At 42.6% G+C, this 22,419-nt stretch overlaps 9 protein-coding genes across 9 annotated transcripts; 6 read left to right on the top strand and 3 right to left on the bottom strand.

Annotated features, from left to right (window-relative positions):
- Positions 1-37: 37 nt before the first annotated feature.
- Positions 38-1,162, top strand: EAF01_009863 (uncharacterized protein; the record flags this gene model as incomplete). Its single annotated transcript, XM_038918119.1, has 5 exons — positions 38-406; positions 476-486; positions 547-616; positions 673-688; positions 741-1,162. 5 exons carry the CDS (start codon positions 38-40, stop codon positions 1,160-1,162), a joined length of 888 nt encoding a protein of 295 aa, XP_038766089.1.
- Positions 1,163-1,395: 233 nt separating this feature from the next.
- EAF01_009864 (uncharacterized protein) lies at positions 1,396-1,764 on the bottom strand (the record flags this gene model as incomplete). Its single annotated transcript, XM_038918120.1, has 3 exons — positions 1,396-1,427; positions 1,486-1,599; positions 1,653-1,764. 3 exons carry the CDS (start codon positions 1,762-1,764, stop codon positions 1,396-1,398), a joined length of 258 nt encoding a protein of 85 aa, XP_038766090.1.
- Positions 1,765-2,013: 249 nt separating this feature from the next.
- EAF01_009865 (uncharacterized protein) lies at positions 2,014-3,478 on the top strand (the record flags this gene model as incomplete). Its single annotated transcript, XM_038918121.1, has 2 exons — positions 2,014-2,351; positions 2,407-3,478. The coding sequence occupies 2 exons, from the start codon at positions 2,014-2,016 to the stop codon at positions 3,476-3,478; spliced, it is 1,410 nt and encodes a 469-aa protein (XP_038766091.1).
- Positions 3,479-4,238: 760 nt separating this feature from the next.
- EAF01_009866 (uncharacterized protein) lies at positions 4,239-5,894 on the bottom strand (the record flags this gene model as incomplete). The annotated part of the gene is given in 5 exon segments (XM_038918122.1): positions 4,239-4,999; positions 5,047-5,205; positions 5,259-5,502; positions 5,518-5,808; positions 5,874-5,894. 5 exon segments carry the CDS (start codon positions 5,892-5,894, stop codon positions 4,239-4,241), a joined length of 1,476 nt encoding a protein of 491 aa, XP_038766092.1.
- Positions 5,895-8,326: 2,432 nt separating this feature from the next.
- EAF01_009867 (uncharacterized protein) lies at positions 8,327-9,806 on the top strand (the record flags this gene model as incomplete). The annotated part of the gene is made up of 3 exons (XM_038918123.1): positions 8,327-8,482; positions 8,558-9,163; positions 9,216-9,806. The coding sequence occupies 3 exons, from the start codon at positions 8,327-8,329 to the stop codon at positions 9,804-9,806; spliced, it is 1,353 nt and encodes a 450-aa protein (XP_038766093.1).
- A 470-nt stretch (positions 9,807-10,276) lies between these two features.
- On the top strand, positions 10,277-12,704 carry EAF01_009868 (uncharacterized protein). The gene is made up of 3 exons (XM_038918124.1): positions 10,277-11,568; positions 11,624-11,924; positions 11,977-12,704. Exons 1-3 carry the CDS (start codon positions 10,493-10,495, stop codon positions 12,436-12,438), a joined length of 1,839 nt encoding a protein of 612 aa, XP_038766094.1. The 5' UTR covers positions 10,277-10,492; the 3' UTR covers positions 12,439-12,704.
- A 1,939-nt stretch (positions 12,705-14,643) lies between these two features.
- Positions 14,644-15,693, top strand: EAF01_009869 (uncharacterized protein; the record flags this gene model as incomplete). The annotated part of the gene is made up of 4 exons (XM_038918125.1): positions 14,644-14,890; positions 15,023-15,134; positions 15,201-15,496; positions 15,626-15,693. 4 exons carry the CDS (start codon positions 14,644-14,646, stop codon positions 15,691-15,693), a joined length of 723 nt encoding a protein of 240 aa, XP_038766095.1.
- A 409-nt stretch (positions 15,694-16,102) lies between these two features.
- EAF01_009870 (uncharacterized protein) lies at positions 16,103-17,699 on the bottom strand (the record flags this gene model as incomplete). Its single annotated transcript, XM_038918126.1, has 7 exons — positions 16,103-16,445; positions 16,573-16,668; positions 16,755-17,131; positions 17,207-17,280; positions 17,336-17,369; positions 17,436-17,455; positions 17,513-17,699. The coding sequence occupies 7 exons, from the start codon at positions 17,697-17,699 to the stop codon at positions 16,103-16,105; spliced, it is 1,131 nt and encodes a 376-aa protein (XP_038766096.1).
- Positions 17,700-20,945: 3,246 nt separating this feature from the next.
- On the top strand, positions 20,946-21,335 carry EAF01_009871 (uncharacterized protein; the record flags this gene model as incomplete). The annotated part of the gene is made up of 1 exon (XM_038918127.1): positions 20,946-21,335. One exon carries the CDS (start codon positions 20,946-20,948, stop codon positions 21,333-21,335), a length of 390 nt encoding a protein of 129 aa, XP_038766097.1.
- Between the last annotated feature and the right edge of the window lie 1,084 nt (positions 21,336-22,419).

Below are 22,419 nucleotides of genomic sequence, written 5' to 3' on the forward strand. Positions count from 1 at the left end.
TCAATACAATACCAAATCCCAATTAGAACCCTCCAAAATGTCAACCCTAGCTCCCGAAGCCCTGAATGGCTTTTCCAATGCCTCAGACTATGACAAACATCGTCCAAGTTACCCACCTGAAGCAGTTTCTAAACTCCTAAAGAATCTGGGAGTGGAAAATGTGGACGAAGCTAGAATTATAGATGTAGGAGCTGGGACGGGAAAATTTACTACTTTGTTGGCGGAGAGGAAAGAAGGGTTTGCGATCAAGTGTGTGGAGCCGCATGATGAGATGAAGGAGGTTTTGAGGGGGAAGTTTGGGAAGGGGAATGAGGGAGCGTGGAAGGGGAGTGTGAAGATTGTTGGGGGAAGTGCACAGAATATGGAGATTGAGGAGGGTTGGGCTGATGCGGTTATTGCTTCGCAGGTGAGTTGCTTTGTGGGTTTGGAATAGGGATGGGATGAGAGAATGTTTACTAATTCAAGTTTCTGGTAGTCCTGGCATTGGTAAGTGAGAGGGGATAAAGTCGTAGGAGAATGAAGGTGTATACTGATTTGCCGCGTAAGGTTTGCTACAAAGGAGTCTTTGAAGGAGATTCATAGAGCTTTGAGACCTGGAGGGGTATTTGGAATGATCGTAAGAAGTCTTGATTCATGAAGGCGTGAATTGAGATGCTAACATGTCCGTTGTAGTGGAATATAGAAGATTGTATGTTATAACATTGCGTCTTTCCACTTACTACTAATCACAAAGTATGCAGATAACTCACCAAGAGACGGTCGAGCAACAACCACACAATGGGAACAGGTCCTAAAAGACATTGTTGAAAGTAGTGAAGATGAGCTTCCACGGTTTCGGCACGGGAAGTGGAAACAAGTATTTGAGGATCAATTAGATTCCACTCCATTGCAAACCTTGAAAGATACATTCACGCAGGATTTGCCGCAGTTCTCACTACCGCTTGGAGAAGATCATGTGGAGTGGACGGTATGGTTGAGCGATGAGGCTATTTGGAATAGGTTTGGGACTTTGAGTGCTATAGCGGTGATGGAGGCTGAAAAGAAAGAACAAGTGAAGCAGAAGGTTCTCGGGTCGTTGAAGGGAATGGATGCTGAGCGTAATGAGAAGGGCGAGGTTGCTTTGCATGGTAAGACTTATTTCTTCTGGACCTCAAGGGTTTGAATGTCTAGTGTAGATAGATGGCCTTAGATAGCTTTAGAAGCTGCTCCATTGTTGTTTCCATGAATTTCAAGTATCGGCACACCCATTTATAAGACTGTGCACATAATCCCGCCAGTTTCTGCTACCTTGTCGCATCCCATCGTCGTCTTTTGGATATCATGAATTTCGTAAAAGGATCCTTCCTGTATAGCACTCCATAACTCCCGCCCAATGCTTTTCCACCATTGTGCCAATTAAGCAGATTCATCGGCCGATATGTACATGACTAAGAGACACACAAAATTAGTTGCTTATATCGAATGACGTTCAGGAAGAATCCTCACCATTGTTGCCCCGCACAAAAGCATCACCATGAACTGTCTTCTTCTTTCCATGAACCCATTCCTCGCATTTTTCTAAAGCGATATTCATATATCCATCGACGGATTGTAATTCTCCTGCCAAAAAGTAAGTTTTGGACAAGGACCGCAGGTATGTGTAGCTAGCTAACCTTTGAAGACGAGAGAATTATTGAGCTTTACAATGACTTTTGAGCCAATAATTTCTGACAGGAAGGATGAAGGATCCTTGCCTTCGCCTTGTTGTAATGCGCCGTTTTCCATATCGTTCTTCGAAATGCCAATATAACTTTGATAGAATCTTATCGTTGATGGAGGAAACAATTTTGAATATCACAGTTTCTACACCAACAATGGCAGTAAATGAAGCATCGGTATCGCTACCGGTACTTTTAGCGCATGCAGCCTCGCAACCGCAACCCTCCAAAATGTCCCCCGTATTTACATCTCGACTTCATTTTCATATGCACTCAATCAGGACAATCACAAAAATCGCACAAATAATAATTAATTATGGCAGACCTCGATACTGGTGCATCGGCGCCTCCAGCCAAGAAAAAGTTCTCTCTTTTTAAGAAGAAGTTGACCCCAGCGCAAGCTCCAGAGCTTAAACCGGGGATGGACCATACAGATGCTTTTAGTCGCGCAAAAGATCTATTTCCACTACATGCTAGAGAGAGGGAGATTAAGAGGGAAAAGAAGGTCGCGAGCCTGGAGAGAAAGCGTTCATCGCAAAGCAGGGAGAAATCATCTTCCAGTCCGAGAGTGGAAAAAAGAAGGAAGTTTTCGAATGAGGATGTGCGCGGGAAAGTGGATTTGGGTAGTGAGACAGAAGATGAGGAACCGATTAGGTATTTATTTTATGGCTTTGTAGATACGGTGTTGTATGTATGCTAATGGGCTTAGGGAATCGTCAATATCTACACCTGATAGTCGCACGTCGCAAACAAGATCCCCGCAGAAAAGGCGTCGTTCACCGGGGGGTTTGATGGGTCGTTTTGCAAAAGATATACATAGTAGAAACAGGGAGAGCGGAGAGCAGAAAGTTGCTGCAAAGGGTTATATATCTGTGAGCGATAGCGACAGCGACGATGCCGCGCCTGTTGCGCAGCGAATCAGCAGAAGTTCATCTCCCATTGTAACATCAGCCGAACCAATTCCTATCGCTGATGACGATGAAGATGATGCATTTTCCGAAGAGGAATTTCCGGAATTATTGGCAAAGGCACGAGAAAACAAGAGACTTGCGGATCTAGCCCAACAGAGGAGTAATGCCGACTGGGCAAATAGAAATCATGAACCGGACAGAAGTGCAGTCGACGACGATGTTTTCCAAGATAACAAAAAAGCCGAACCTATATTAGAAATTTTTATATCGTCTCGACTGGAAAACACCAAGAATTTGATTATTAGACGGAAACTTCATCAGCGTCTACGAGAAGTTCGACAGGCGTGGTGCGGGAAACAAGAAATGGATGGAATACACATGAATGAAGAACTGAAAGATTCGATTTTACTCACGTGGAGAAACAAAAGATTATTCGATTCCATGACCTGCGCATCTCTTGGCCTCGACTTCAATACGAATGCCGATGTCGATACCACGGGTGAGGGTTTCAATAGTGGTAGAATACACATGGAGGCATGGACAAACGATCTCTGGGACGAATGTTGCAAGGCCGCCGAAGCCGAAGAAATCAGCGACGAGGAAGAAAACCCTGTTGAAGTTGTATCCGAACCAGTCAACAAGATGAGATTGATACTGAAAGCGCAATCGAAGGATATCAAGGAATTCAAAACGTATGTGAAGTCTACAACGACGATCAAGAAATTGGTAGATGGATTCAGAAGTACGAATAAGATTCCGGCGGACAAGAAAATCATTTTGAGTTTTGATGGGGATCATTTGGAACTGGATTCTACGGTGGAAGAGGCGGGTTTCGATGATATGGATACGGTGGATGTTTTGATTAGATGATGGCATGATATACTTGATGATGACCGGTGTTGAAGTTTATCGACAACTATTGGTTCATGGAGAAATACGGTGTTTTGGGGAATTGAAAGCGCGTGCAGGTAGGTGTACGTACTGGCTGGCAAAATATTGATACCCTGAATGAATGTACTTTCCTTGGTTCTCTGATATGGAGAAACTGCTTGCTACATGTACGACCACTGCTCTTCACTTTAATGCGAGGACGAGGTATTTTTTTCTTTGATTTATATATGTAATAATTGAGTATTTGTCAAGATATAATTATGTAAAATTCACATTTTCGCGCAACTGAGTCCAGGTTCATCATTCGAACAAGCGGAGGGAAGAACTCGATCGAAAGCGCGAGGTTCATGGCCGTCTGTTCGCCTTCCATCTTATCTGTGAGTGATCACTCACGAAGCCGAATGAGATTTTATTGATATGAAATCCTAAGTATCAGATTGGGAAACTAATGATTAAGTTTAATATAAAGTGTCTTCATAAAACTCTGCTCCTCATGTTTCTCTCGTAACCCTGGGTATCTATAGAAAAGTTTCTTAGTGAGTAGCCATTAATTTTCTTGTGATATCTATCAATGAGCTCTTTCCTTTTCCGGGTATACATACGCCCTTCCCTCCCTTACAGGCCATTATATCCACAACGACCCCCCCCCCTAACACCAGTCCTGATAATCCTAATACCTCATTCTTAACCTAGAAAGTCCAAACCCCCTAGCCCCCAACTCAACCTCCCAAATCACAATTCAAGCCAATTCACAAATGTCCCTACTCTCATTTTGAATTCTTGGTAACATCGCGTCTCCTTCATGGGCCAATTCCTTCGGACTAGTTGTTCCTGCATTGGTAGATGTATCATTCGCCCATAATTCCGCTTTCTGTCCGTCATTTCTAAGTTCAGCTGGTGAATCATGTTGACCGGGAGTGGAAGCGTCTAGTTCTCCGGCTATGTGCGTATTTCGCGATCTTCTTCTACGTAGATAGAAGAAGATGAGACAACCAGCTGCGATGATTGCTAGGAGGATTCCGATTACTATTCCTGCAATGGTGCCGCCGGATAAGGAACTATCAGTTGGGATGTCTGAATTTACGGATGTAACATTTGAGTCTGAGGTGGAATTGGCAATTGTTACATCTGAACAAATTGGTGTTTTGCCTAACGGACCGGCTTTTGCCAGGATATCGATGCAGCTAGAATTTAGAGCTTTGAGACTATGTAGACTTGCCGTTGTTATTTTTTGCGAGCAACCTCCCGAATTCAGGTAGTATTGATTGATAGCCCAGGAAACCTGTTGCCAAGGAGAGCACACGCTAAATGCGCCATAGGTTGAAGAAGTGACATTCGATGTAAATCCGTCACAGATAGTGGAGTTTGATGTACATAGAGTTGCTTGAACTAATGTGACTATGTTAGCTAGTGTTGATGGGTCAACTTTACAGTGTAGAGAAGCTATCACGCAATCGCATACCAGGGTATCTGCTGTTGGGGGAAGTCTTGTCGATGCGGCTGTTAACATTAGCAGAATGTAATAGATGTTGGATGGGTGCGTATACCCCAAGCTGCATTTTCATCCGGGCATGATGGTGCTGTTGTGATGGTTGGTGTATAAGCTGACATTTGAGTTATAGAAGGATCTATCGCAGCAAGTTGTGTTGAGAGCGACTTGTAATTTTGATTGAGCTGGATTGTGTTGTTGGTTATATTTACCAGAGCTGTTGAAACACTGTAAGAAATCCTGCATACCTTTCCGAAGAGATTTACTTACCATAGTCACTGGGATCTGAATCGCTGAAGCTCACCCACTCATACGCGATTTCGCCCGACCAAATATCTGACATTTCTGGACCATATATGGTGCCAACTTCATCAAAGATCCGGCCGGCAATATCACCGTTATCTTCTGTAGTGGGCTCACATGCATAGTCTGTGAGGAATATCGGTAATGGGTAGTCGGAAAAGCTTTCGGTGAGACGAGAGTAATTCGAAGAGGTGAACGTGGAGTTGTCGCACTATGAATAATCTACCAACGCCCAAAAATCAATACTCGAATTTCCACAAGCCATGTAATCTGCAACCAGCCGATAGGTCTCTTGTGCGTAATCGCTGTCAGTCTGAACGTATCCTCCAATGGGTATAGAACGATAGCCTCTTGCTTTGATATGACCTTTTACATCTCTTACAGCTGATTTGGAGAGTGGTGCTAAATAAGTGGAACTATTTGTAATGGAATTGTCGACTAGATAGAATCCGAGTGTGTTCCTGTATAAAGCAAATGCATCCACCATATCTATATAGGCGGAGAACTTTTCATTTGTCTATGTAGTAGAATCGATGTAGGCATAAGTAGACGTGATAGATAGGTCAATAGGTAGATAAATACCCATTTCCATGCATTCCCCATGATCTTGACTTAATCGACCCCATAAACATGTAGTACATTGATCCCCAGAGATATCTATGCCTTGATATCACGCTCGCAAGCTTTTCTGTCAGCTAATATATCTAATGATTCCGACCCATAGGTAACTCCTCGATGAAAGAATTGGGTTCCGTTTGAGTAGAAAAACTTCGATCCCTACAGAGCATTAGTGAAAGCGTGGAAGTAATTGCAGATTTCTTTACTTTGACAATTATCGAATCGAACGCCCGGGAATTCATTATTGATACTCAATGTATGGGCTATAGGATGTTTCCAGCAGTATTCATCCGTACAATGATTAAGGAGCCATAGACAACGGAGAGCTTTCCAGATTTTCCCATAGAACATAGAACATAAAACAGTCTGCTCGGTCACGCTTCAAATGGCTTGATCTATTTTTTGGGAATAAACCACCATCACCAGCAGAAATCTTTGAACTTGCTTTTCCTTCGTCTTTTGATAGGAGAGTATTGTGTGCTACCCATGCATCTTTTGCATCAGACCAACATAAAGCATGTTGGTAGAATTTGCATCCGTGTCTAAACATCCACGTCGTTCATTGTTTATTTCAAGATCCTGCACTCTGGGTTCTGGTCAATTTCTAGGTGGACTCCCCAATCGTATCCTGAGTCAAGATCAGTAGCCTATGTTGCTAAAACTTTGCATGAGCTTGATTGTTTTGAAAATTTACATTGACGGGCCATTCATATTCTGTATTCCCCAACATATCAACAACAGGGAATAGAGTATAGTATCCGTATGCCAGCCAATTGGTAATTTAATGGGGAAAAACGGCACAGCAAATGTGAACCATTCAGCGCAATTATAACATGTAAATGCATAAAAAAATTCGGGTTCAAAAATTCCTCTAAACTCCAGGCGAACTTCTTGGGAAGCCGAGTAGCTCGTTCGCTGGTACCACTAGGTAAGGAAGCATTCATACCTTGCCTTCATTCCTAACGAGAGAAACTTTGTATTCTGCATACAATTACTTGCGGATGTCTGTGCAGTTTCCCTGTTTTAAAAATCAATCCAGAAGAATGAATAAAATTGTTCTCGCTCAAATATAAGGAAGGAATCAAGCGATTCAGATCTGGTATCGATTCTAGCAAAGGCTGTCAGATGGCCCGGCACGCATGGTAAGAGAGTTGCACCGATAGCCCCGGCTGAAAGAACGTGTATGGGCTCTGAATGAAAAGCTCAAGTTCGTTGATCTCCAGTCTCCGGGTATATTAGCATGAAACATGAAAGGGCCTGCCCATCGGGTATTCGAGAAGACTTGGTAAGTGATCAAGTGCCCTTTCCTTTTCATCAAGAAATTTAGAAGAAGAAGAAACACAAATGGTTGAGTATCTTACTGTCACCAAATGTTCCTCCAAAATGAATGACTGTGGTCTCAATTGACGAAGTGGAGCGTTGAGTCTATTTGAAGTCTCAATACGACTGACGAACAACCACAGTAACTCGGTCCACAGGTGGGGTCACATTCAGATATTGACATTTCAATGCATGAAGTGTCACGAGAGGTGTCCTTCGTTCCGCTTTGATCAAATGATAAACCATGTGTAGTGTAAGTTTACCACGGAGGCTCTCGAAATGATATTGAAGCCATGATGTGGAAATTGAATGCTGCGAAGACGAGGTTATCCCAAGTCTTTCATCGAGTATAGAGTTCTTGAAGCATTCTAAGAAAGAGTAGAAGCTCGGAATATTAGCAATGCAATCTTGCTGGCGTATGATGGGTCGATCAGGCAATTTTGTGTTAATTACAATTGTAGGTATTTGCATGAATACCATGAATACCAACCATGAATACCTACCGGCAACTAGCTGGGTTATCCAAAATTTAGTCTCACCCGGATTTTCTTTCTCCCACCCAAATCTCGAACAATGTGGGGGTTCCGAATCAGGGGGTTACGAGGGGTTTAGTGAAGTGTGATTGGAGTGAAGTAGTGAGTGGTGAGTGGTGAAGTGTGAGTGGTGAGTGCAGGTGGAGTGGAGTGAAATGGGGGAAAGTGAGGGTTAGGAAAAAGGACCGTGTGAGCCCGTGAGCCCGTGAAGGTAAATGATCAAAAAAAAATAGCGCGGGGTTGACAGGAAACTCTATTCTTCCACCAATACAAATCCTTGATAGCCATTGACCAAACAGGCAAACAACACAGAAATCATCGTCGAACTTTTGACTTCGGTCCAATTGCCCCACTGTTGAGCCAATCGATGTTGCATTCTTGACTACTTCCCAAACGTTTCAATAGCTCGTTGAATTTGTATATATTTGTCTGCTTCTTTCCCAATCGGTAGGTCAAATACTTCTCTCCAATTCTCTCTTCCTCTTCCTCTTCCTCTTTAATCACTCATTCTCATATTTCTTCATTTACCCATTTTACTCACAATTACTCCTCATATCAATCATCATGGCTGAAGTTACAATCACAGGTTGGGATACCCGCGATGTTCGATTTCCCACTTCTCTCGACAAGACAGGTTCAGATGCCATGAACGCTGCGGGAGATTATAGTTCTGCATACTGTATTCTCAAGACCGATTCTGAGTTCTCCGGTCATGGCATGGTAAGATGATCACAGCATTTTGTTCACTTTCAATTACTCTATTTACACCCTGCTAACCAACACTTCTTCTCGCAGACTTTCACAATTGGTCGTGGAAACGACATCGTATGTGCCGCAATCGATCATGTCGCCGATCGCCTCAAGGGACGTACCCTTTCTTCCCTCGTCTCGAATTGGGGTCAAACCTGGAGATATCTCGTTTCCGATTCACAACTTAGATGGATTGGTCCAGAGAAGGGTGTTATTCACCTTGCCCTTGGAGCTGTCGTTAATGCTATTTGGGACTTGTGGGCAAAGACACTCAACAAGCCTGTGTGGAGAATTGTCGCAGACATGAGCCCTGAGGAATTCGTCAGCTGTATCGATTTCCGTTATATCACTGATGCTATTACACCTGAAGAGGCCATTGCTATGTTGAAGGCTGAAGAGGGAGGAAAGGCAAAGAGAATTGAAGATGCCTTGAACAACAAAGCTGTTCCTGCGTATACCACAAGTGCCGGATGGTTGGGTTACGGCAAAGATAAGATGAAGGGTCTCTTGGAGGAAACTTTGGCCAAGGGATACAGACATTTCAAACTTAAGGTTGGAACATCCGTTGCGGATGACCGAGAACGTTTGTCAATTGCCAGAGAAGTTATTGGCTACGACAAGGGCAATATTCTTATGGTTGATGCAAACCAGGTATGTTACATTAGAATAGTGATGATTCGTCTCCAAACTAACAATCACATAGGTTTGGTCTGTCCCTGAAGCTATCGAATATATGCAACAACTCAAAGAGTTCAAGCCATGGTTTATCGAAGAGCCCACTTCTCCTGATGATATTCTTGGCCACAAGGCTATTCGGGAAGCTCTTAAACCATATGGAATCGGTGTTGCAACTGGTGAGATGTGCCAAAACAGAGTTATCTTTAAACAACTTTTGGCCAGCGGAGCCATCGACGTCTGCCAAATTGATGCCTGCCGAATGGGAGGTGTCAATGAAGTCTTGGCTGTTCTCCTCATGGCCAAGAAGTTCGGTGTCCCAATTGTGCCACACAGTGGTGGTGTCGGACTTCCAGAGTACACTCAACATTTGAGTACTATCGACTACGTCGTAGTCAGTGGAAAGTTGAGCGTTCTCGAATATGTTGACCATCTCCATGAGCACTTCGAGCACCCAGCTATCATCAAGGGTGGTTACTACCAAACTCCATTGGAGCCAGGATACAGTGTTGAGATGAAGGCAGCAAGCATGGATCAATTTGAGTACCCAGGAAAGGATGGTGTTAGTTGGTGGAAGAGTGAAGAGGCTAAGCCCATCTTGGAGGGTATTAAGATCTAAGTTATGTTGTCGATGGTGTTGCGAGGGGTGTCGATGACGTTAATGTTGGGTCTTCGGCAGCAGGGCAACGATGGCATCCTGTATGATTATGTTTCATCCCAGTAGGGGTCGAGGGTTTTCATGTTGGGCCCTCTTCCGCAGGGCAACGATGGCATCCTGTATAACTTTTTCGTTATCCTAAAAATGTAGTATCATTATTTACATATTTATTTATTTATTTACTTTACAAACTAACAACGAGCCAAAGCTTCAAAGGTTCTCCCCCCTTTGAATTGAATATATGAATCACGATGTAATGATGAGTACACGTCTAAGTCCTTAATCTCAACCCACTGGTTCGTCCCATGGTCAAAACTCCAATTTAACCCAATTCATCCTAAACTCTCCTACGGAACAAAAACATCAAACCCCGAGCGAGGACTTGTTCCTCTTCTTTCATCTAAAACATCACGTGTTTTGTGGTTCTTTCGCGTTTCAGAATTCACGCATTGGCCTCAAACAAAACAATTGTCGCAACGTATTCAGACATCAGTTCATTGGAATATAAACTCGAATCTTTCTCTTTTGTGGAAGTAATGTTAAAGATTTAATTCTTTGCTTTTGTTGCTCGATAAGAATTATTGGTGGGGAGTTTAAATACCTTCACCTCACCCCTCTTCTCCGAACTATCTTACATCACAGATATCATGGCACCAAAATCTTCCCCAAAACCTTCCAAATCATCGGAACCAACAAGTATAAATGATGAGCAATTGCAATCATTTACTCAAGATAATTTTGAGAAAGAGCTCAAAGCCTTAGCATCGAAAGCTCAAGAAGAGACCACGACTAGATTTCTCTTATCTCAACTTTGGGTCTTGGCTCAATCAGCTACCCTCCTTTCACTCGCCGCCATATATTCAAATGTCTCTCAACTTACTCTCTCTCCAGTCTATGGATCATATCCAGCTGGAATATGGCATTCGAAAGGAGTCATGACGGCTTGCTTCTTAGGCTGGTCGTCAAATCTATTCATTAGGCGTTATCTTCCAATTAGGAGACCAGTCCAACTTCTTCCGATTATCGCGGCTTACATTCCAGTGGCCCAATATTTCCTCTTCAAGTTGAGTGGTTATATGGGAGCTAATTTTGGACCTCCTATTACGGAAGGACTCACATTTTTACCTCTACTTATCCTTTCCGTCTCGTGTACGGCTACTACACTGGACGATTTAGAACTCACATCTGGTCGATGGCCTTGGATATCCGATGCAGCACCAGGTATCTTCTCATACATCTTTTTCAAAACTGTGGAATATATATCCTCAAATCAGATCTCTCAACATATTGGTCAATCCATCATTTTCACACGCCTTGGAATGCAAATTGTACTCCAAGCTTTATATTCAGCTTTTGCTCCTTCGAAACGTCTACTTTGGATACTACCAGCACTCTTCCATACTGCATTGTTTAATGTACATGTTCCAACGCCATATGCGATTAATCAACTTAATAGCACGATGAATGCCAATGGTTGGTCGATCCTTGAACGAAAAGAATCGCTGACTGGGTATGTATCCGTTATTGAAAGTTTGACGATGGGCAATGGATTCCGTGCTATGCGTTGTGATCATAGTCTTTTAGGAGGAGAATGGTTGGTCAATGGGAAAAAGGCCAAAGGACTTGCTGAGCCTATTTATGGAATTTTTGTGATGCTAGAGGCAATACGGTTGATTGAAGTCGAAAAGCCAATTAAAGACGAGGATGCTAGTGCATTGGTCATGTGAGTTTCTCGGATTTCTCCATAACGAACTGTTCATTATACTGATATACAATAGTGGTCTCGGTATTGGTACTACTCCAGCTGCTTTGATATCCCATGGAGTTCATACTACTTTGGTGGAGATTGATCCCGTTGTGGTTGACTTCGCTCAAAAATACTTCTCTCTTCCTGAGCCCCAAGAAACTATCATTGAGGACGCCGTATCTGTCGCATCAGATTTTGCAGCTCAAGGAAAGAAGTTCAACTACATCGTGCACGATGTATTTACAGGCGGAGCTGAACCTGTTGAACTATTTACATATGAATTTTTGAAGGATCTTCATGATATCTTGGAACCAGGTGGTGTTATCGCCATTGTAGGTTTTATTGTTCTTGACATTCTAAAATTTCGTACTAATTACTCTATAGAATTACGCTGGAGACTTCCTTCTTCCCCCTTTCCTAATCATTCATCGTACAATTCGCTCACTCTTCCCCACCTGTCGTATTTACCGTGAGGCCGAAGCACCAACAGATCAACACATTGCAGAAACAGGACAAGATTTCACTAACATGGTGATCTTTTGCAAAAAGCCTCTTTCCGAAACGCCTTCTTTGGGTCCTGAAACTTCTGCACCATCAATCACATTCCGCAAACCAATTGAAAAGGACTTTTTGAGAAGTAATGCGAGAAGAGCATTCTTACTACCAAAGTGGGAGATAGAAGATGAAGAGTTAAAGCTGGGAGAAGAGAAAGGAGACGAAGCTTTTGCGGGGGTATTGAGGAGGAATGAGACTGGGAGGTTGGAGGAGTGGCAGGTTAAAAGTGCGAAAGGGCATTGGGGAGTCATGAGGGGAGTATTACCGGGAGGTGTTTGGGTCGATTGGTAGGAGGAAGATCTTGAGATGAGGGAAGGAGGTGGGATTCTGTATTGATTATATCGGAGATGAGGAATTGGGTGGGTACTTTTGTATAGTGTATGGTGAAAAAGATTTGGAATAGGCCAGGTTATGTGTGCCTGGATATTTGGTTAATTGCAGATAGTACATAAGTTTGGTTTCACATTGAGAATCATTGTAGTATTATCGAGATTACTACGAAGTACAATGTAGTCTCAAAGTTTCTCTTTACTCTACATACCTTGACTCTATTTTCACATCAGGCCTCGGTAGAAATTTATGCCCAGTCAATAGGATCAATGCCAAGAGTAATTACGGGGTAGAAGGATAAATCTTCCATGATAGAATGATGTAATTAATAACCCTAAATTCCCATTTCAACCACTTCATCCCCCGAAAGTGCAGTGAAGAAAAGACCGAATGATCTCTATCCCATACCCTCCTTCCTATTGTGGAAACTCCCCAACTCCATATACCTCTCATGCATAAGTGACATGCACCCCGAGAAATTGGCATACAGTGCGTATCATGTTTTGATGTATGTCGGCAGTTAATCCCTTATTCTTTTGATGGAAAACGGTGTGAAGGGGTGGAGTAGGCAGGTTGCAGAGATTGGTAACTTATTTACGGAGTATATGCCCAAAGATGGAAAATTAGTGAGGCGGGTGGGAGAATTTACTAGGTAGAGGACTCCACCCCCGCAATTCTGCCGTTTGGTTGGAGGTTGGTTGTTGGATAGAATGGTAGCTGCGGGGAGATTTGGGCAGGTGTTACACTGAATATCTACTGAGAGCTTGGAGATATCACAGGCCAAGGTGCTTAAGTGGGTATTTGATTTGATGATTCAGCTTTCTTCCTTTCTTTCGCTTCGTTTGGTGTCAAGAATAAGCAAGTATGTTTGGTAATTCTCTTTGCCAATGATACAGCAAACGGATTAGTGATCTGTGTTGGGAAGGCATGTGGATGAATGGGACGGAAAAGAGTTTCGCATGAATCTTCATGGTTAAACGATTGGAATTGGATTGGCTAGGTCGATTGGATATTCCTCGGCGCTGCAGATATGCAGAAGCATTGGATATACATTACATATAGTATTGTACTTCTCCTACACGTGCAGAGTAGAATGCAAATCATAGGACTGTGAATATAGTATCTGGAAGCACACCGAGACCGGAATCAATTACCAATACAACGGCAATATCGAAGTATACGGAATGCTATTTGGAATTGGCAAGGAAAGTATTTCTTGTGCAGTCTCTACTGAAGTCATCACAAAACAATCACTTCAATAATCCACCTGAAGGTATTCCCGCAAACTCATGCCTTCTTTCCTTTCTAAGAAGATATACTCATCCAGAGATCCTACATCCACCCGAATCCCTTCATGCCTGCAGCCAAGACCTAAGCCCGAGAGTTTAAAGAATGGAACATCTATCGAACTTTCTCCTCCCTCTTTTTCCCAGCCTGTCTTCAGGAGAACCGAGGCTGTTGTTATATGCCAATAATAATGTTAATGCCAATACCATTGGTGTACACCTAATGCTCAAAGGCACGGTGTTATATATCAATACAGGCAGGTCCGATCTTCAATACCTTATCACCTGCATCTATATGCAGGTCCAGGACCCACAAAATTTTGAATAAGGTGTGAGATTTGATTCGGCTGAGTATAAATGTGAATTAATTGACCAAAGAAGTGAGAGAAATGTGAATTGGTATGGGGCTTGGCTTCGATTTTCTGCTTGGCTGGAGATGGAGAGTGGGTAAAATCTGGGTATGAGAAAAGTGGGAGTGTATTTGTGAAATTAAAGAGGGGTTTGTTTGGATAGCTATCTTGAATTTGGCTTTACATGCAAGTGCAAAGATGTATTCGAACTTCCTGTGTTGATGCATAGCTCCGATTAGCTTAGTTCCGCATGTATGTGTGTATGTATGCAAGTGTTTATTGCAACGACCTCGGGATGTCCATTCAGAGAGGAGATAGTAGCACGAGGTTTACAAAGAAAATGGGAGAGTTATGAGGCTTGGTACTAACATAAATACTCACTCCCCCTCAATGTCGAGATAATCCGTAAGCTCGAGTGCCATCTTCATTGTACTCTCTTCGGTCCTTCCATCTCCTCTCACTTCACCCTCACTCCATTCCTATATCACTTCTTCAACCAGACCCCGGTCAGCCAATTCCGCACTCTCAAAATGAGATTCTCAATCCCCCTTCTCCTTTCCGTTTCTTCTCTTGCCTTCGCTCTTCCAGTTGCAGAATCGGAAGTCGATACAGCAGTAGAGGTACAAGCAGAAGCCCAAGTAACAACTACCGAACATCTCGCTTCGACCGCACATTTTTTCGAAAAATCTGCTGCTGCTGTTGTCACTACCGAGAATGGTTTGACTACTGATGCTTGCAAACCCGTCATTGTGATTTTCGCAAGGGGTACTAATGAAGGTATGTTTGTGTTGGGATTTTATCTTCTTCATGATTCTATCATCTCCCCCATCCTTCTCTTATGTTCTGCTATCTGTATCATCATTGAATTCTCTGCGATTCTTCAAGATCATCTCACTAACAATATTTCAGAGGGAAATGTCGGCAAGGACGTCGGTCCCTACGTCTTCACCGACTTGAGATCTGCACTTACAACTGCCAAAGTTACAGTGCAGGGTGTTGATTATTCCGCCAATGTATTAGGGTATGTAATCCCACTTCATTCACTCCCATTCCATCTCTTCTCACCCAAAACTAACCCTTCCTCTAGCTACCTCGCCGGCGGCGACTCAGCCGGCTCCAGCACCATGGCCACCCTCATCAACTCCGCCTCCACCAAATGTCCCTCCGCCAAACTCGTCCTTTCCGGTTACTCCCAAGGCGCGCAACTTGTCCACAAAGCAGCCAAAACACTTTCTGCAGCTGTAACAGCCAAGATTGCCGCAGTAGTCGTGTTTGGCGACCCAAACTACGGCCAGGCTGTGGGAACAGTGCCAAGTAGTAAGGTGTTGAGTATTTGCCATGATCAGGATATTATCTGTACTGGCAGTGGAGGATTTACTACACGTGAGTTTTTTCTTTTTCTTTTGATATTTTGGGAAAGGGGGGTGCTTAGGATTTGAGATTTGAGGTTTGAGATCTGAGATCTAGATGGAGAATTTTGGAAATGCGTTTACTGATAATGTGGATGTTTAGATTTGACATACTCGAATGATGCACCAACCGCAAGTGCATTTATTGTCAAGGCCGTCAGATCTGTATAGAGGATTTCTTATGAAAGAAGGAATGATTGAAGGGTTGAAGAAAAGGTTAGGAATGATTTGATGGGACTGGATGAGAGGAGTTGTTGTACGGGACCTTGTTTATCGAATCTTTGAAAGGAGTTTTGTAGATAACAAGAAAACTATTCCAATTCAATCTGACCACCAAGTCACCTGTTTAAGTTGCAAGTAGACTGCCTTTGTGTTGAGGATTAATTACACTCTCTGATATCATCGACTGATTTAATTAGACTCGTGATCATGAACAACAGTAGGTAGATAGATAGTAATTTGAAAATAAAATCCATGTGCCTCCATAGCCCAATCTAATCTCGAAATTCATCAGTAATGGATATCCTATATCCTATATCCCATATCCTTTCCCAAAACGCCCCATCAAAAATCCCAATCTTCATCTCGCATGCGGTAGAATCGCATAATCCTCCACATCCCCACTACCCCTCTCCCTCGTCACCACTCTCCCAATTGCCGTAATCTCCACCCTATGTTCCACACCCCTCCCATCCAGCTTCAACTCCAACGCCTCATTATCATCCCACGACTCGCTTCCATATCTAAACTTCTTCTTCTTCGACGATTTCTGTCCGATGGTTTCGAGATCGCAGAGACGCGAACCGGAGTTTTCTAGTGAATTGATGGTGGATTCGCCGATCCAGCCTGGCGCAACGTGTCGGGCGAATTGCCGGATGATGGGGAAGGAGCCGCAGATGGTTACGAGGTTTGCTTCTACGATGCTGTGGGGGAAGGGAAGGGATTAATTGATATGCTTGGAATTTATGGGGTGGGGTTAAGTTTTACTGATGCGTGGGAGGTGGGAGGTAAGGGTGATGGGGAATAGAGGGGAGAAAGGAAAATATTTACATCCATATACAAGGAACCGAAACAGCCCACGTCTGATCCGGAGCCATGAGAAGCGGCAACATAATTTTCAAACGAATCATACTCGTTACACAAGTCCTGCGTCCTCAAAATCAGCAAGAAAGAAAGAAAGAAAGAAAGAAAGAAAGAAAGAAAGAAAGGAAGGAAGAGAAAAATCCACTCACAGCGACCCAACCAAAAAAATCACAATCAAGCCGACCTTCTGAATCCTCGGCATCTGCAAATCCACAATCATCGGCACGACCAACGCTAGAAGCGCAACATCCGTCGCGACATTCAACGCAGCCGTCGCGATAAATATCGCGGTGCGATCAATACATGTTCCGTCTATGATATTGTAATCCCAACTCATAGCGAGTGGTTTGCACAGGAAGATCAGTGCGAAAATGAGTGCGAAACTATGGCCCACAACTACAAACATGAGGAAATGAACGGCGTTGCGAAACCATTGAACGGGGGATAAACGGTTGTAGAAGAGGAGGAGGGAGAATTTGGATAAGCCGAGACAGGCTACGTAGATGACTGACGAGCTCATAATCAGCTGGATTGAAGAAAGATGTTAGATGATAGACTTCGTCGACTCCCGTGCGTAAGTGATTGATTATTGAAAACTCACTTTGCCGTATAAATGATATCTTTCAATGGGAATTTCCCACGCATGTACACCCATTACTTTGTGAAGCCACATGACTGCACGATATCAATCAGCTTTGTTTTCCATATTAGACTCGTGGATTTCGCGTACAAACAAAAAGCACCTGCACACTAATTCCCGCAAGCTATTTCCTCAATCAGTAAAATGCAATCCCAATCCCAATCCCATCCACTCGAATCAAATCACTCACCCAAGCCAATATCAAACAAACTATATCCCGAAGATGAGTTAGCAAATGCTCCAATATCGGGGTATGATATAACATACCATCCTCAGCAGCAAAACTCCTCGAAACAACCGCTTTTGTATAAATCCTCATGCACAAGAATGAAAAACTCAACATGGTTCCGACGCCAAAAACCCAATATCCAGTTATATCTTCATATCGTGCCGGATTGTCAAAGTTCACGATATAACCTTCCGGTGCGGGTAAGGCTGCGATCGGTGAAGACATTAGAAATATGTTGAGGAATGTTTCGGGGTTCAAGCAGGAACGTCGGTATATGAATCATGGAACATAATGTGCCATTCTATTTTATTTCGACGGGTATCTATTGTTATAGTTGCAAAAGGAGACGGATGATAGATCTTTACGATTCGCAACAGGTTTCAATTTTTCAATCCTAGATTGCAGAGATAGAAAGAAGTCAATCTTTGTGAGATTCTTTTTCTTTGAGAGGTGGTCTAGACCCTAATAACGTGGCAAGATTTGTATTCCAACGATGCATTTCTCCAAAGATTCGAGAAGTTAGGGGACACATGGTGGTCTTGACTTGTCTCTTGATATAGTGTATATGTTTGATTAAAGTTGGACTAGAGCTACTAGGTGAACCTTAATCCAAATGTCGCAGATCTACGATGAGATGACTTCTATTTCACGATCTGCTAATAATAACAAATTTCTTGTTGCTATCCTTATATAAATTCGGACTTGAATCCGCAAAAGGTGGAATGTAGATCTTTTGCTCGATCACTTCAGATTCATGATCGCAATTCTCGTTGTCGATTCCCAATGTGACCAATATTCCGTCCTTCTGGAATACTAAGGTTTAGCACAGACTATAGAACCCTTAACAGGGTTAACTTTGTATAATAGCACATGCCACAATTAATCACCGACACTCTGCTCACAACACCCACTGAAATGTAAAACTCTACCGATCGATGAGAAAAAGCCCAAAAAACAAAAGACTTGTGATCATTGAGACGATACTATTGATTCGATACCGGCGCAGTGGTTTCGACCAGATCTTAGGCTAGTAACTAGCCTACAATTACACACTGGAAGCGAATTTAGAAACAGTAAGAATATTAAATGGAAGGGTTCACCTACCAACTGCACGCCTTGGCCAGCTGAATAACTAAACTTATTTGAGTGATATTCTAGGAAGATTCCTTTTTTAGGAGGTATCAAAGGTTGAATCAACCCTAATGAGACAATTCTTGCATTTTTAGGTCGGCGATTGTTAATCGTTCAATCATCCAGAATGTTCAGTGGGCGGGTGAATCCTTCTAAGCTCTGTTACTGCTAAGCTCTTTCAACACCCACGGTAGTAGCCGTAAAAGAAAAATCTAACATTGATTGTTGACTGAATTATTATGCTTGATTGAATTGAATAATGAATAGCTGAAGGGTACGCCATGAACTTTACTGTTCTCGAGGACAGGGTGTCACCACTTGACTCGAAGAGATTTGGATTCTGGATGATTTGGATTTGAATACATTGCCTCGATTGCCACGACTGAGTATATACCCGCCACATCTCAGCCCCATCTGCATGATGTCAGTACTTACTAGATACTTTCAGGTATCATCAGGAATGGGCGTGTGTTAAATTATCTTCTATAGATCTTCACCGATCATTATCTTTCAACACCAAACTTCATGGTCGTGCATAGATATTCTTTTTCCTTGCTTTGATACCCCATGCCCTCAAACATCCTAACCACCCAGTTCATGATTTAAAATAAGACACGAAAAAGCCGTCGCTTTGTTTGTGGTGGTAGCTGGTGTAACTTCACATACTAATAGTACCGCCACAAACAGTAAAACTTCATACTATTCATGAACATTCTATTATCCATCCACGCGGTACCCTAAGATTCACGCTGACTAACCTCATCTTTCAAGTGTTATGCTGATCAGTACATGAGACGATGGCCAGGTACAGTATCACTGTTGCTGGAGATCGTGCAGCTACATTGGAAATGTCAAAGTTAATTTAACCTTTAGGAAGTCCGACATCGTACTTGCAAATGTCACAATAATCAATGCCAAGGATATAAGTAAATCAAACTTCTTTCAAACATTGACAGGCGTCTTAGAACCCCTTGGAATCATCACTAGACTATGTTTGGAGACTTTGGCTGGTCGCCAAACATTATCGGGGGAGATATTGGGACAGATCCAGGTAGCACTACAGCCCAAAAACTCCAAGCCATAATTACCCCTTTGATAACTGAATCAGCAATGATCTATTCTGCTCTGCCATCAGCATATAGCAACACCCTACTTTGACGAAGCCAACTATCTTTGTCAACGCGTATGGTTTTACAAGCCCCGCTGTGGCTACTTCAGCGGCCACAGAGTCTCTGGCTAGGTATGCCCGGAAATACATCTGATTCCATGAATATTACCATTACGACCAATCTCATGATGGAACTCGAGCAGACAAGTAGCTATAGGTATTTTAAGCTATACTTGCAGTTGGCACACCTACAAGGCTTCAATTTCCCACAACCAACGGTGGATCAATTGTAACTAGACCATGCAAGATATGTTCTAATCTATTCTGACTACCTTTGGTCGAATTGACGTTAAAGAGGGTGGCGACATGCCTGAATTTGACCAATTCAACAAGACGCTTGTCTGTATGTAAATTTTATCAATCATCTCACACAAATAATCATGGACTACATTCGATATTTCAATGTTGATGGGTATGGAATGACGGGCAACACGATGATTTTTTCCAACCAAGTGGCTATACAGTTTGCATCGGTCAATTTAAATCAATTTATCGATCTGGACGATGCATGTAAGACGCAGCAACTGTTAGAAGGCTGCGGGACCGCTAATATTCAGAAAATCTGGGCTGCGGCCACCAGGTATGACTCCGAAAAGGTGTTCCAAGTATGATGTCAAATATTTTGAAGATTTCAATGTCGAATGTGACTGATTTGACAAGTTGAGGACTGGGAAGAAGCGTAAGCGGACAAACATAACGAGATATGAATTTTTGAAAGTAATGATTGTTTATACAGGTGAAACTAATAGTTACCAAAATGTGTTCCTTTAAATCTCAGCGCATTATCATTCATGTCCAAATGATGGAATCAACGAGCTTCAATTGAACTTGCAATTGATTATCGACATGAATGACTTGATTCATTGATGAAGTACGTCTTTACGAGGTCAATTGAGGTCGCTTACGTGAAATATGTTATAATAATAGCTCATCGGCGGTAAGCTAGCACCACCCAAGACCGCCAACTAATTTACATGATTGAAGTCATTTAAAGTTCAATTAAGTGGGAATGGGACACGACGACGGTCAGTAAAACAACAAAGTAAACTGTATATAAAGACGAGAATATTGTCGAGAGTAGACTAAAAATCATATCACATCAACGAATATTTACACTATCAACATTCTGCTTCACACAATCACACAACACACAATCCGGATTGAATCACAAGATGTCCACATTTCTCAAGAAAGTCCAGAAAGACACGAAAAACAAGTCCATTCCATCTAAAAATGGACAGCCCTCTACAAGTACAAGCACAGGAACCGCACCAAAGTCAATTCTCAGGGATCCTAAGGATCCACCCGAGACAAGAAATGTATTGACTAGTTTGCCCAGGAGAACGCCTAATAATTCGCTTATAGATGATATAAGTAATCCATGGGGGAAAAATATGACGGATCTCACAGAGAAGCGAGTTAAGCATGAGGAAGCGCATAAAGCAAGAAGAGCAGCAGATGCGATACCGACAAATAAACTGAGTCAACTTGATGAGGTAAAGAAGTTACCAAAGAAATCAAAAAAGTCAAGTCATAAGGAACATAGAAGAATAGCTTCATGATTCCTGTAGTAGAATCCAGCATGGCGTTGGTTCTAGTCGAAACCATATAAATTGAAAAAGTACTTCATAGACGAGTTGAAAGGTAGCTATAGCTAAGAATCTCAAGCGTTATCTAAACATTTTTTTTGTATAGTTCTCCAAATTAACCTGATACCGGTATGTATCGTGATATTCGATTTCGATTGCACTAATCGCCTATGTGATTTCCAGTTTCCTCGTAGCAGCAGAAGGATCTGAAACAACGAATGCAAAATTGAATAAATGAGGCGACAAATAAATCAAACCAAAGGAGTGAGGATAGCAGGAATGCTTGTCAGACTCTTCTCATTCGCGTAGAACTAGATTTCTATACAGGATTCATATGGCAAGAACGTGAATTCTACAGTTGTTCTGCTGTTATTCATGTGCATACTTTGTAGTAGCTGGAGTCCAAATTGATATGAGGATGAGGATGAGGATGAGGATGATCAAAGCCATCGATTGGTGTGATGTGATATGATGTGGTGAGAGAAGCTGTTACGACCAGAGCCATTGAGAGAAATTTGATTCTCTTTCCCCAGTACTGGTATGGCTATCGATATTAGGATTCGGTAGTTGTAAGTTACAACTTGTAACTCACTTCCGGATAATTAAATGACATTGACAGGAAACTCTAGACCCCACTCCACCTCTTTCCCGGGCGCTTAAAACCCCATGCCAATGTCCATAACAGTCATCCAATCAAAATGCAGAACAAGCACAAGAGGACGGTAACATTTTCTCCATTTCCTTCAATTTCTGCACCCTTCACTCTCTTCACATCTCTTCAACCAACCACAGCAATTATCACCCTTCACTCTCGGATCATAACGAAAATCTGACTGCAGCCCAAACGAGGACGCTGGATGTTTCTCCCAATTAAGTATCTGCATTGACTATATTCGTTGATATTCCCTTTGAATCCCTGGTATTTCTCGTTGATCTATCATTCTATTGGTCAATTTATCTTCCGGGCGCTATCAAACATTGCCATGGGGGACATCTCATTCTCTTCTTCCTTGACCATACAAAATGCACATCGACCAAACAGATATTCTATCACTTC

This window comes from Botrytis porri, assembly GCF_014898465.1.
Source record: "Botrytis porri strain MUCL 3234 chromosome Unknown BPOR_015, whole genome shotgun sequence".
NCBI classification, from domain to species: Eukaryota; Fungi; Ascomycota; class Leotiomycetes; order Helotiales; family Sclerotiniaceae; genus Botrytis; species Botrytis porri.

What these genes read in the sequence shown, in the direction of transcription:
- EAF01_009868 (XM_038918124.1), top strand. Translation starts at nt 10,493, where the DNA reads ATGGCACCAAAATCTTCCCCAAAACCTTCCAAATCATCGGAACCAACA. An exon ending in GATGCTAGTGCATTGGTCAT is followed by an intron (nt 11,569 to 11,623) that starts GTGAGTTTCTCG and finishes GATATACAATAG; the next exon opens with TGGTCTCGGTATTGGTACTA. An exon ending in CAGGTGGTGTTATCGCCATT is followed by an intron (nt 11,925 to 11,976) that starts GTAGGTTTTATT and finishes ATTACTCTATAG; the next exon opens with AATTACGCTGGAGACTTCCT.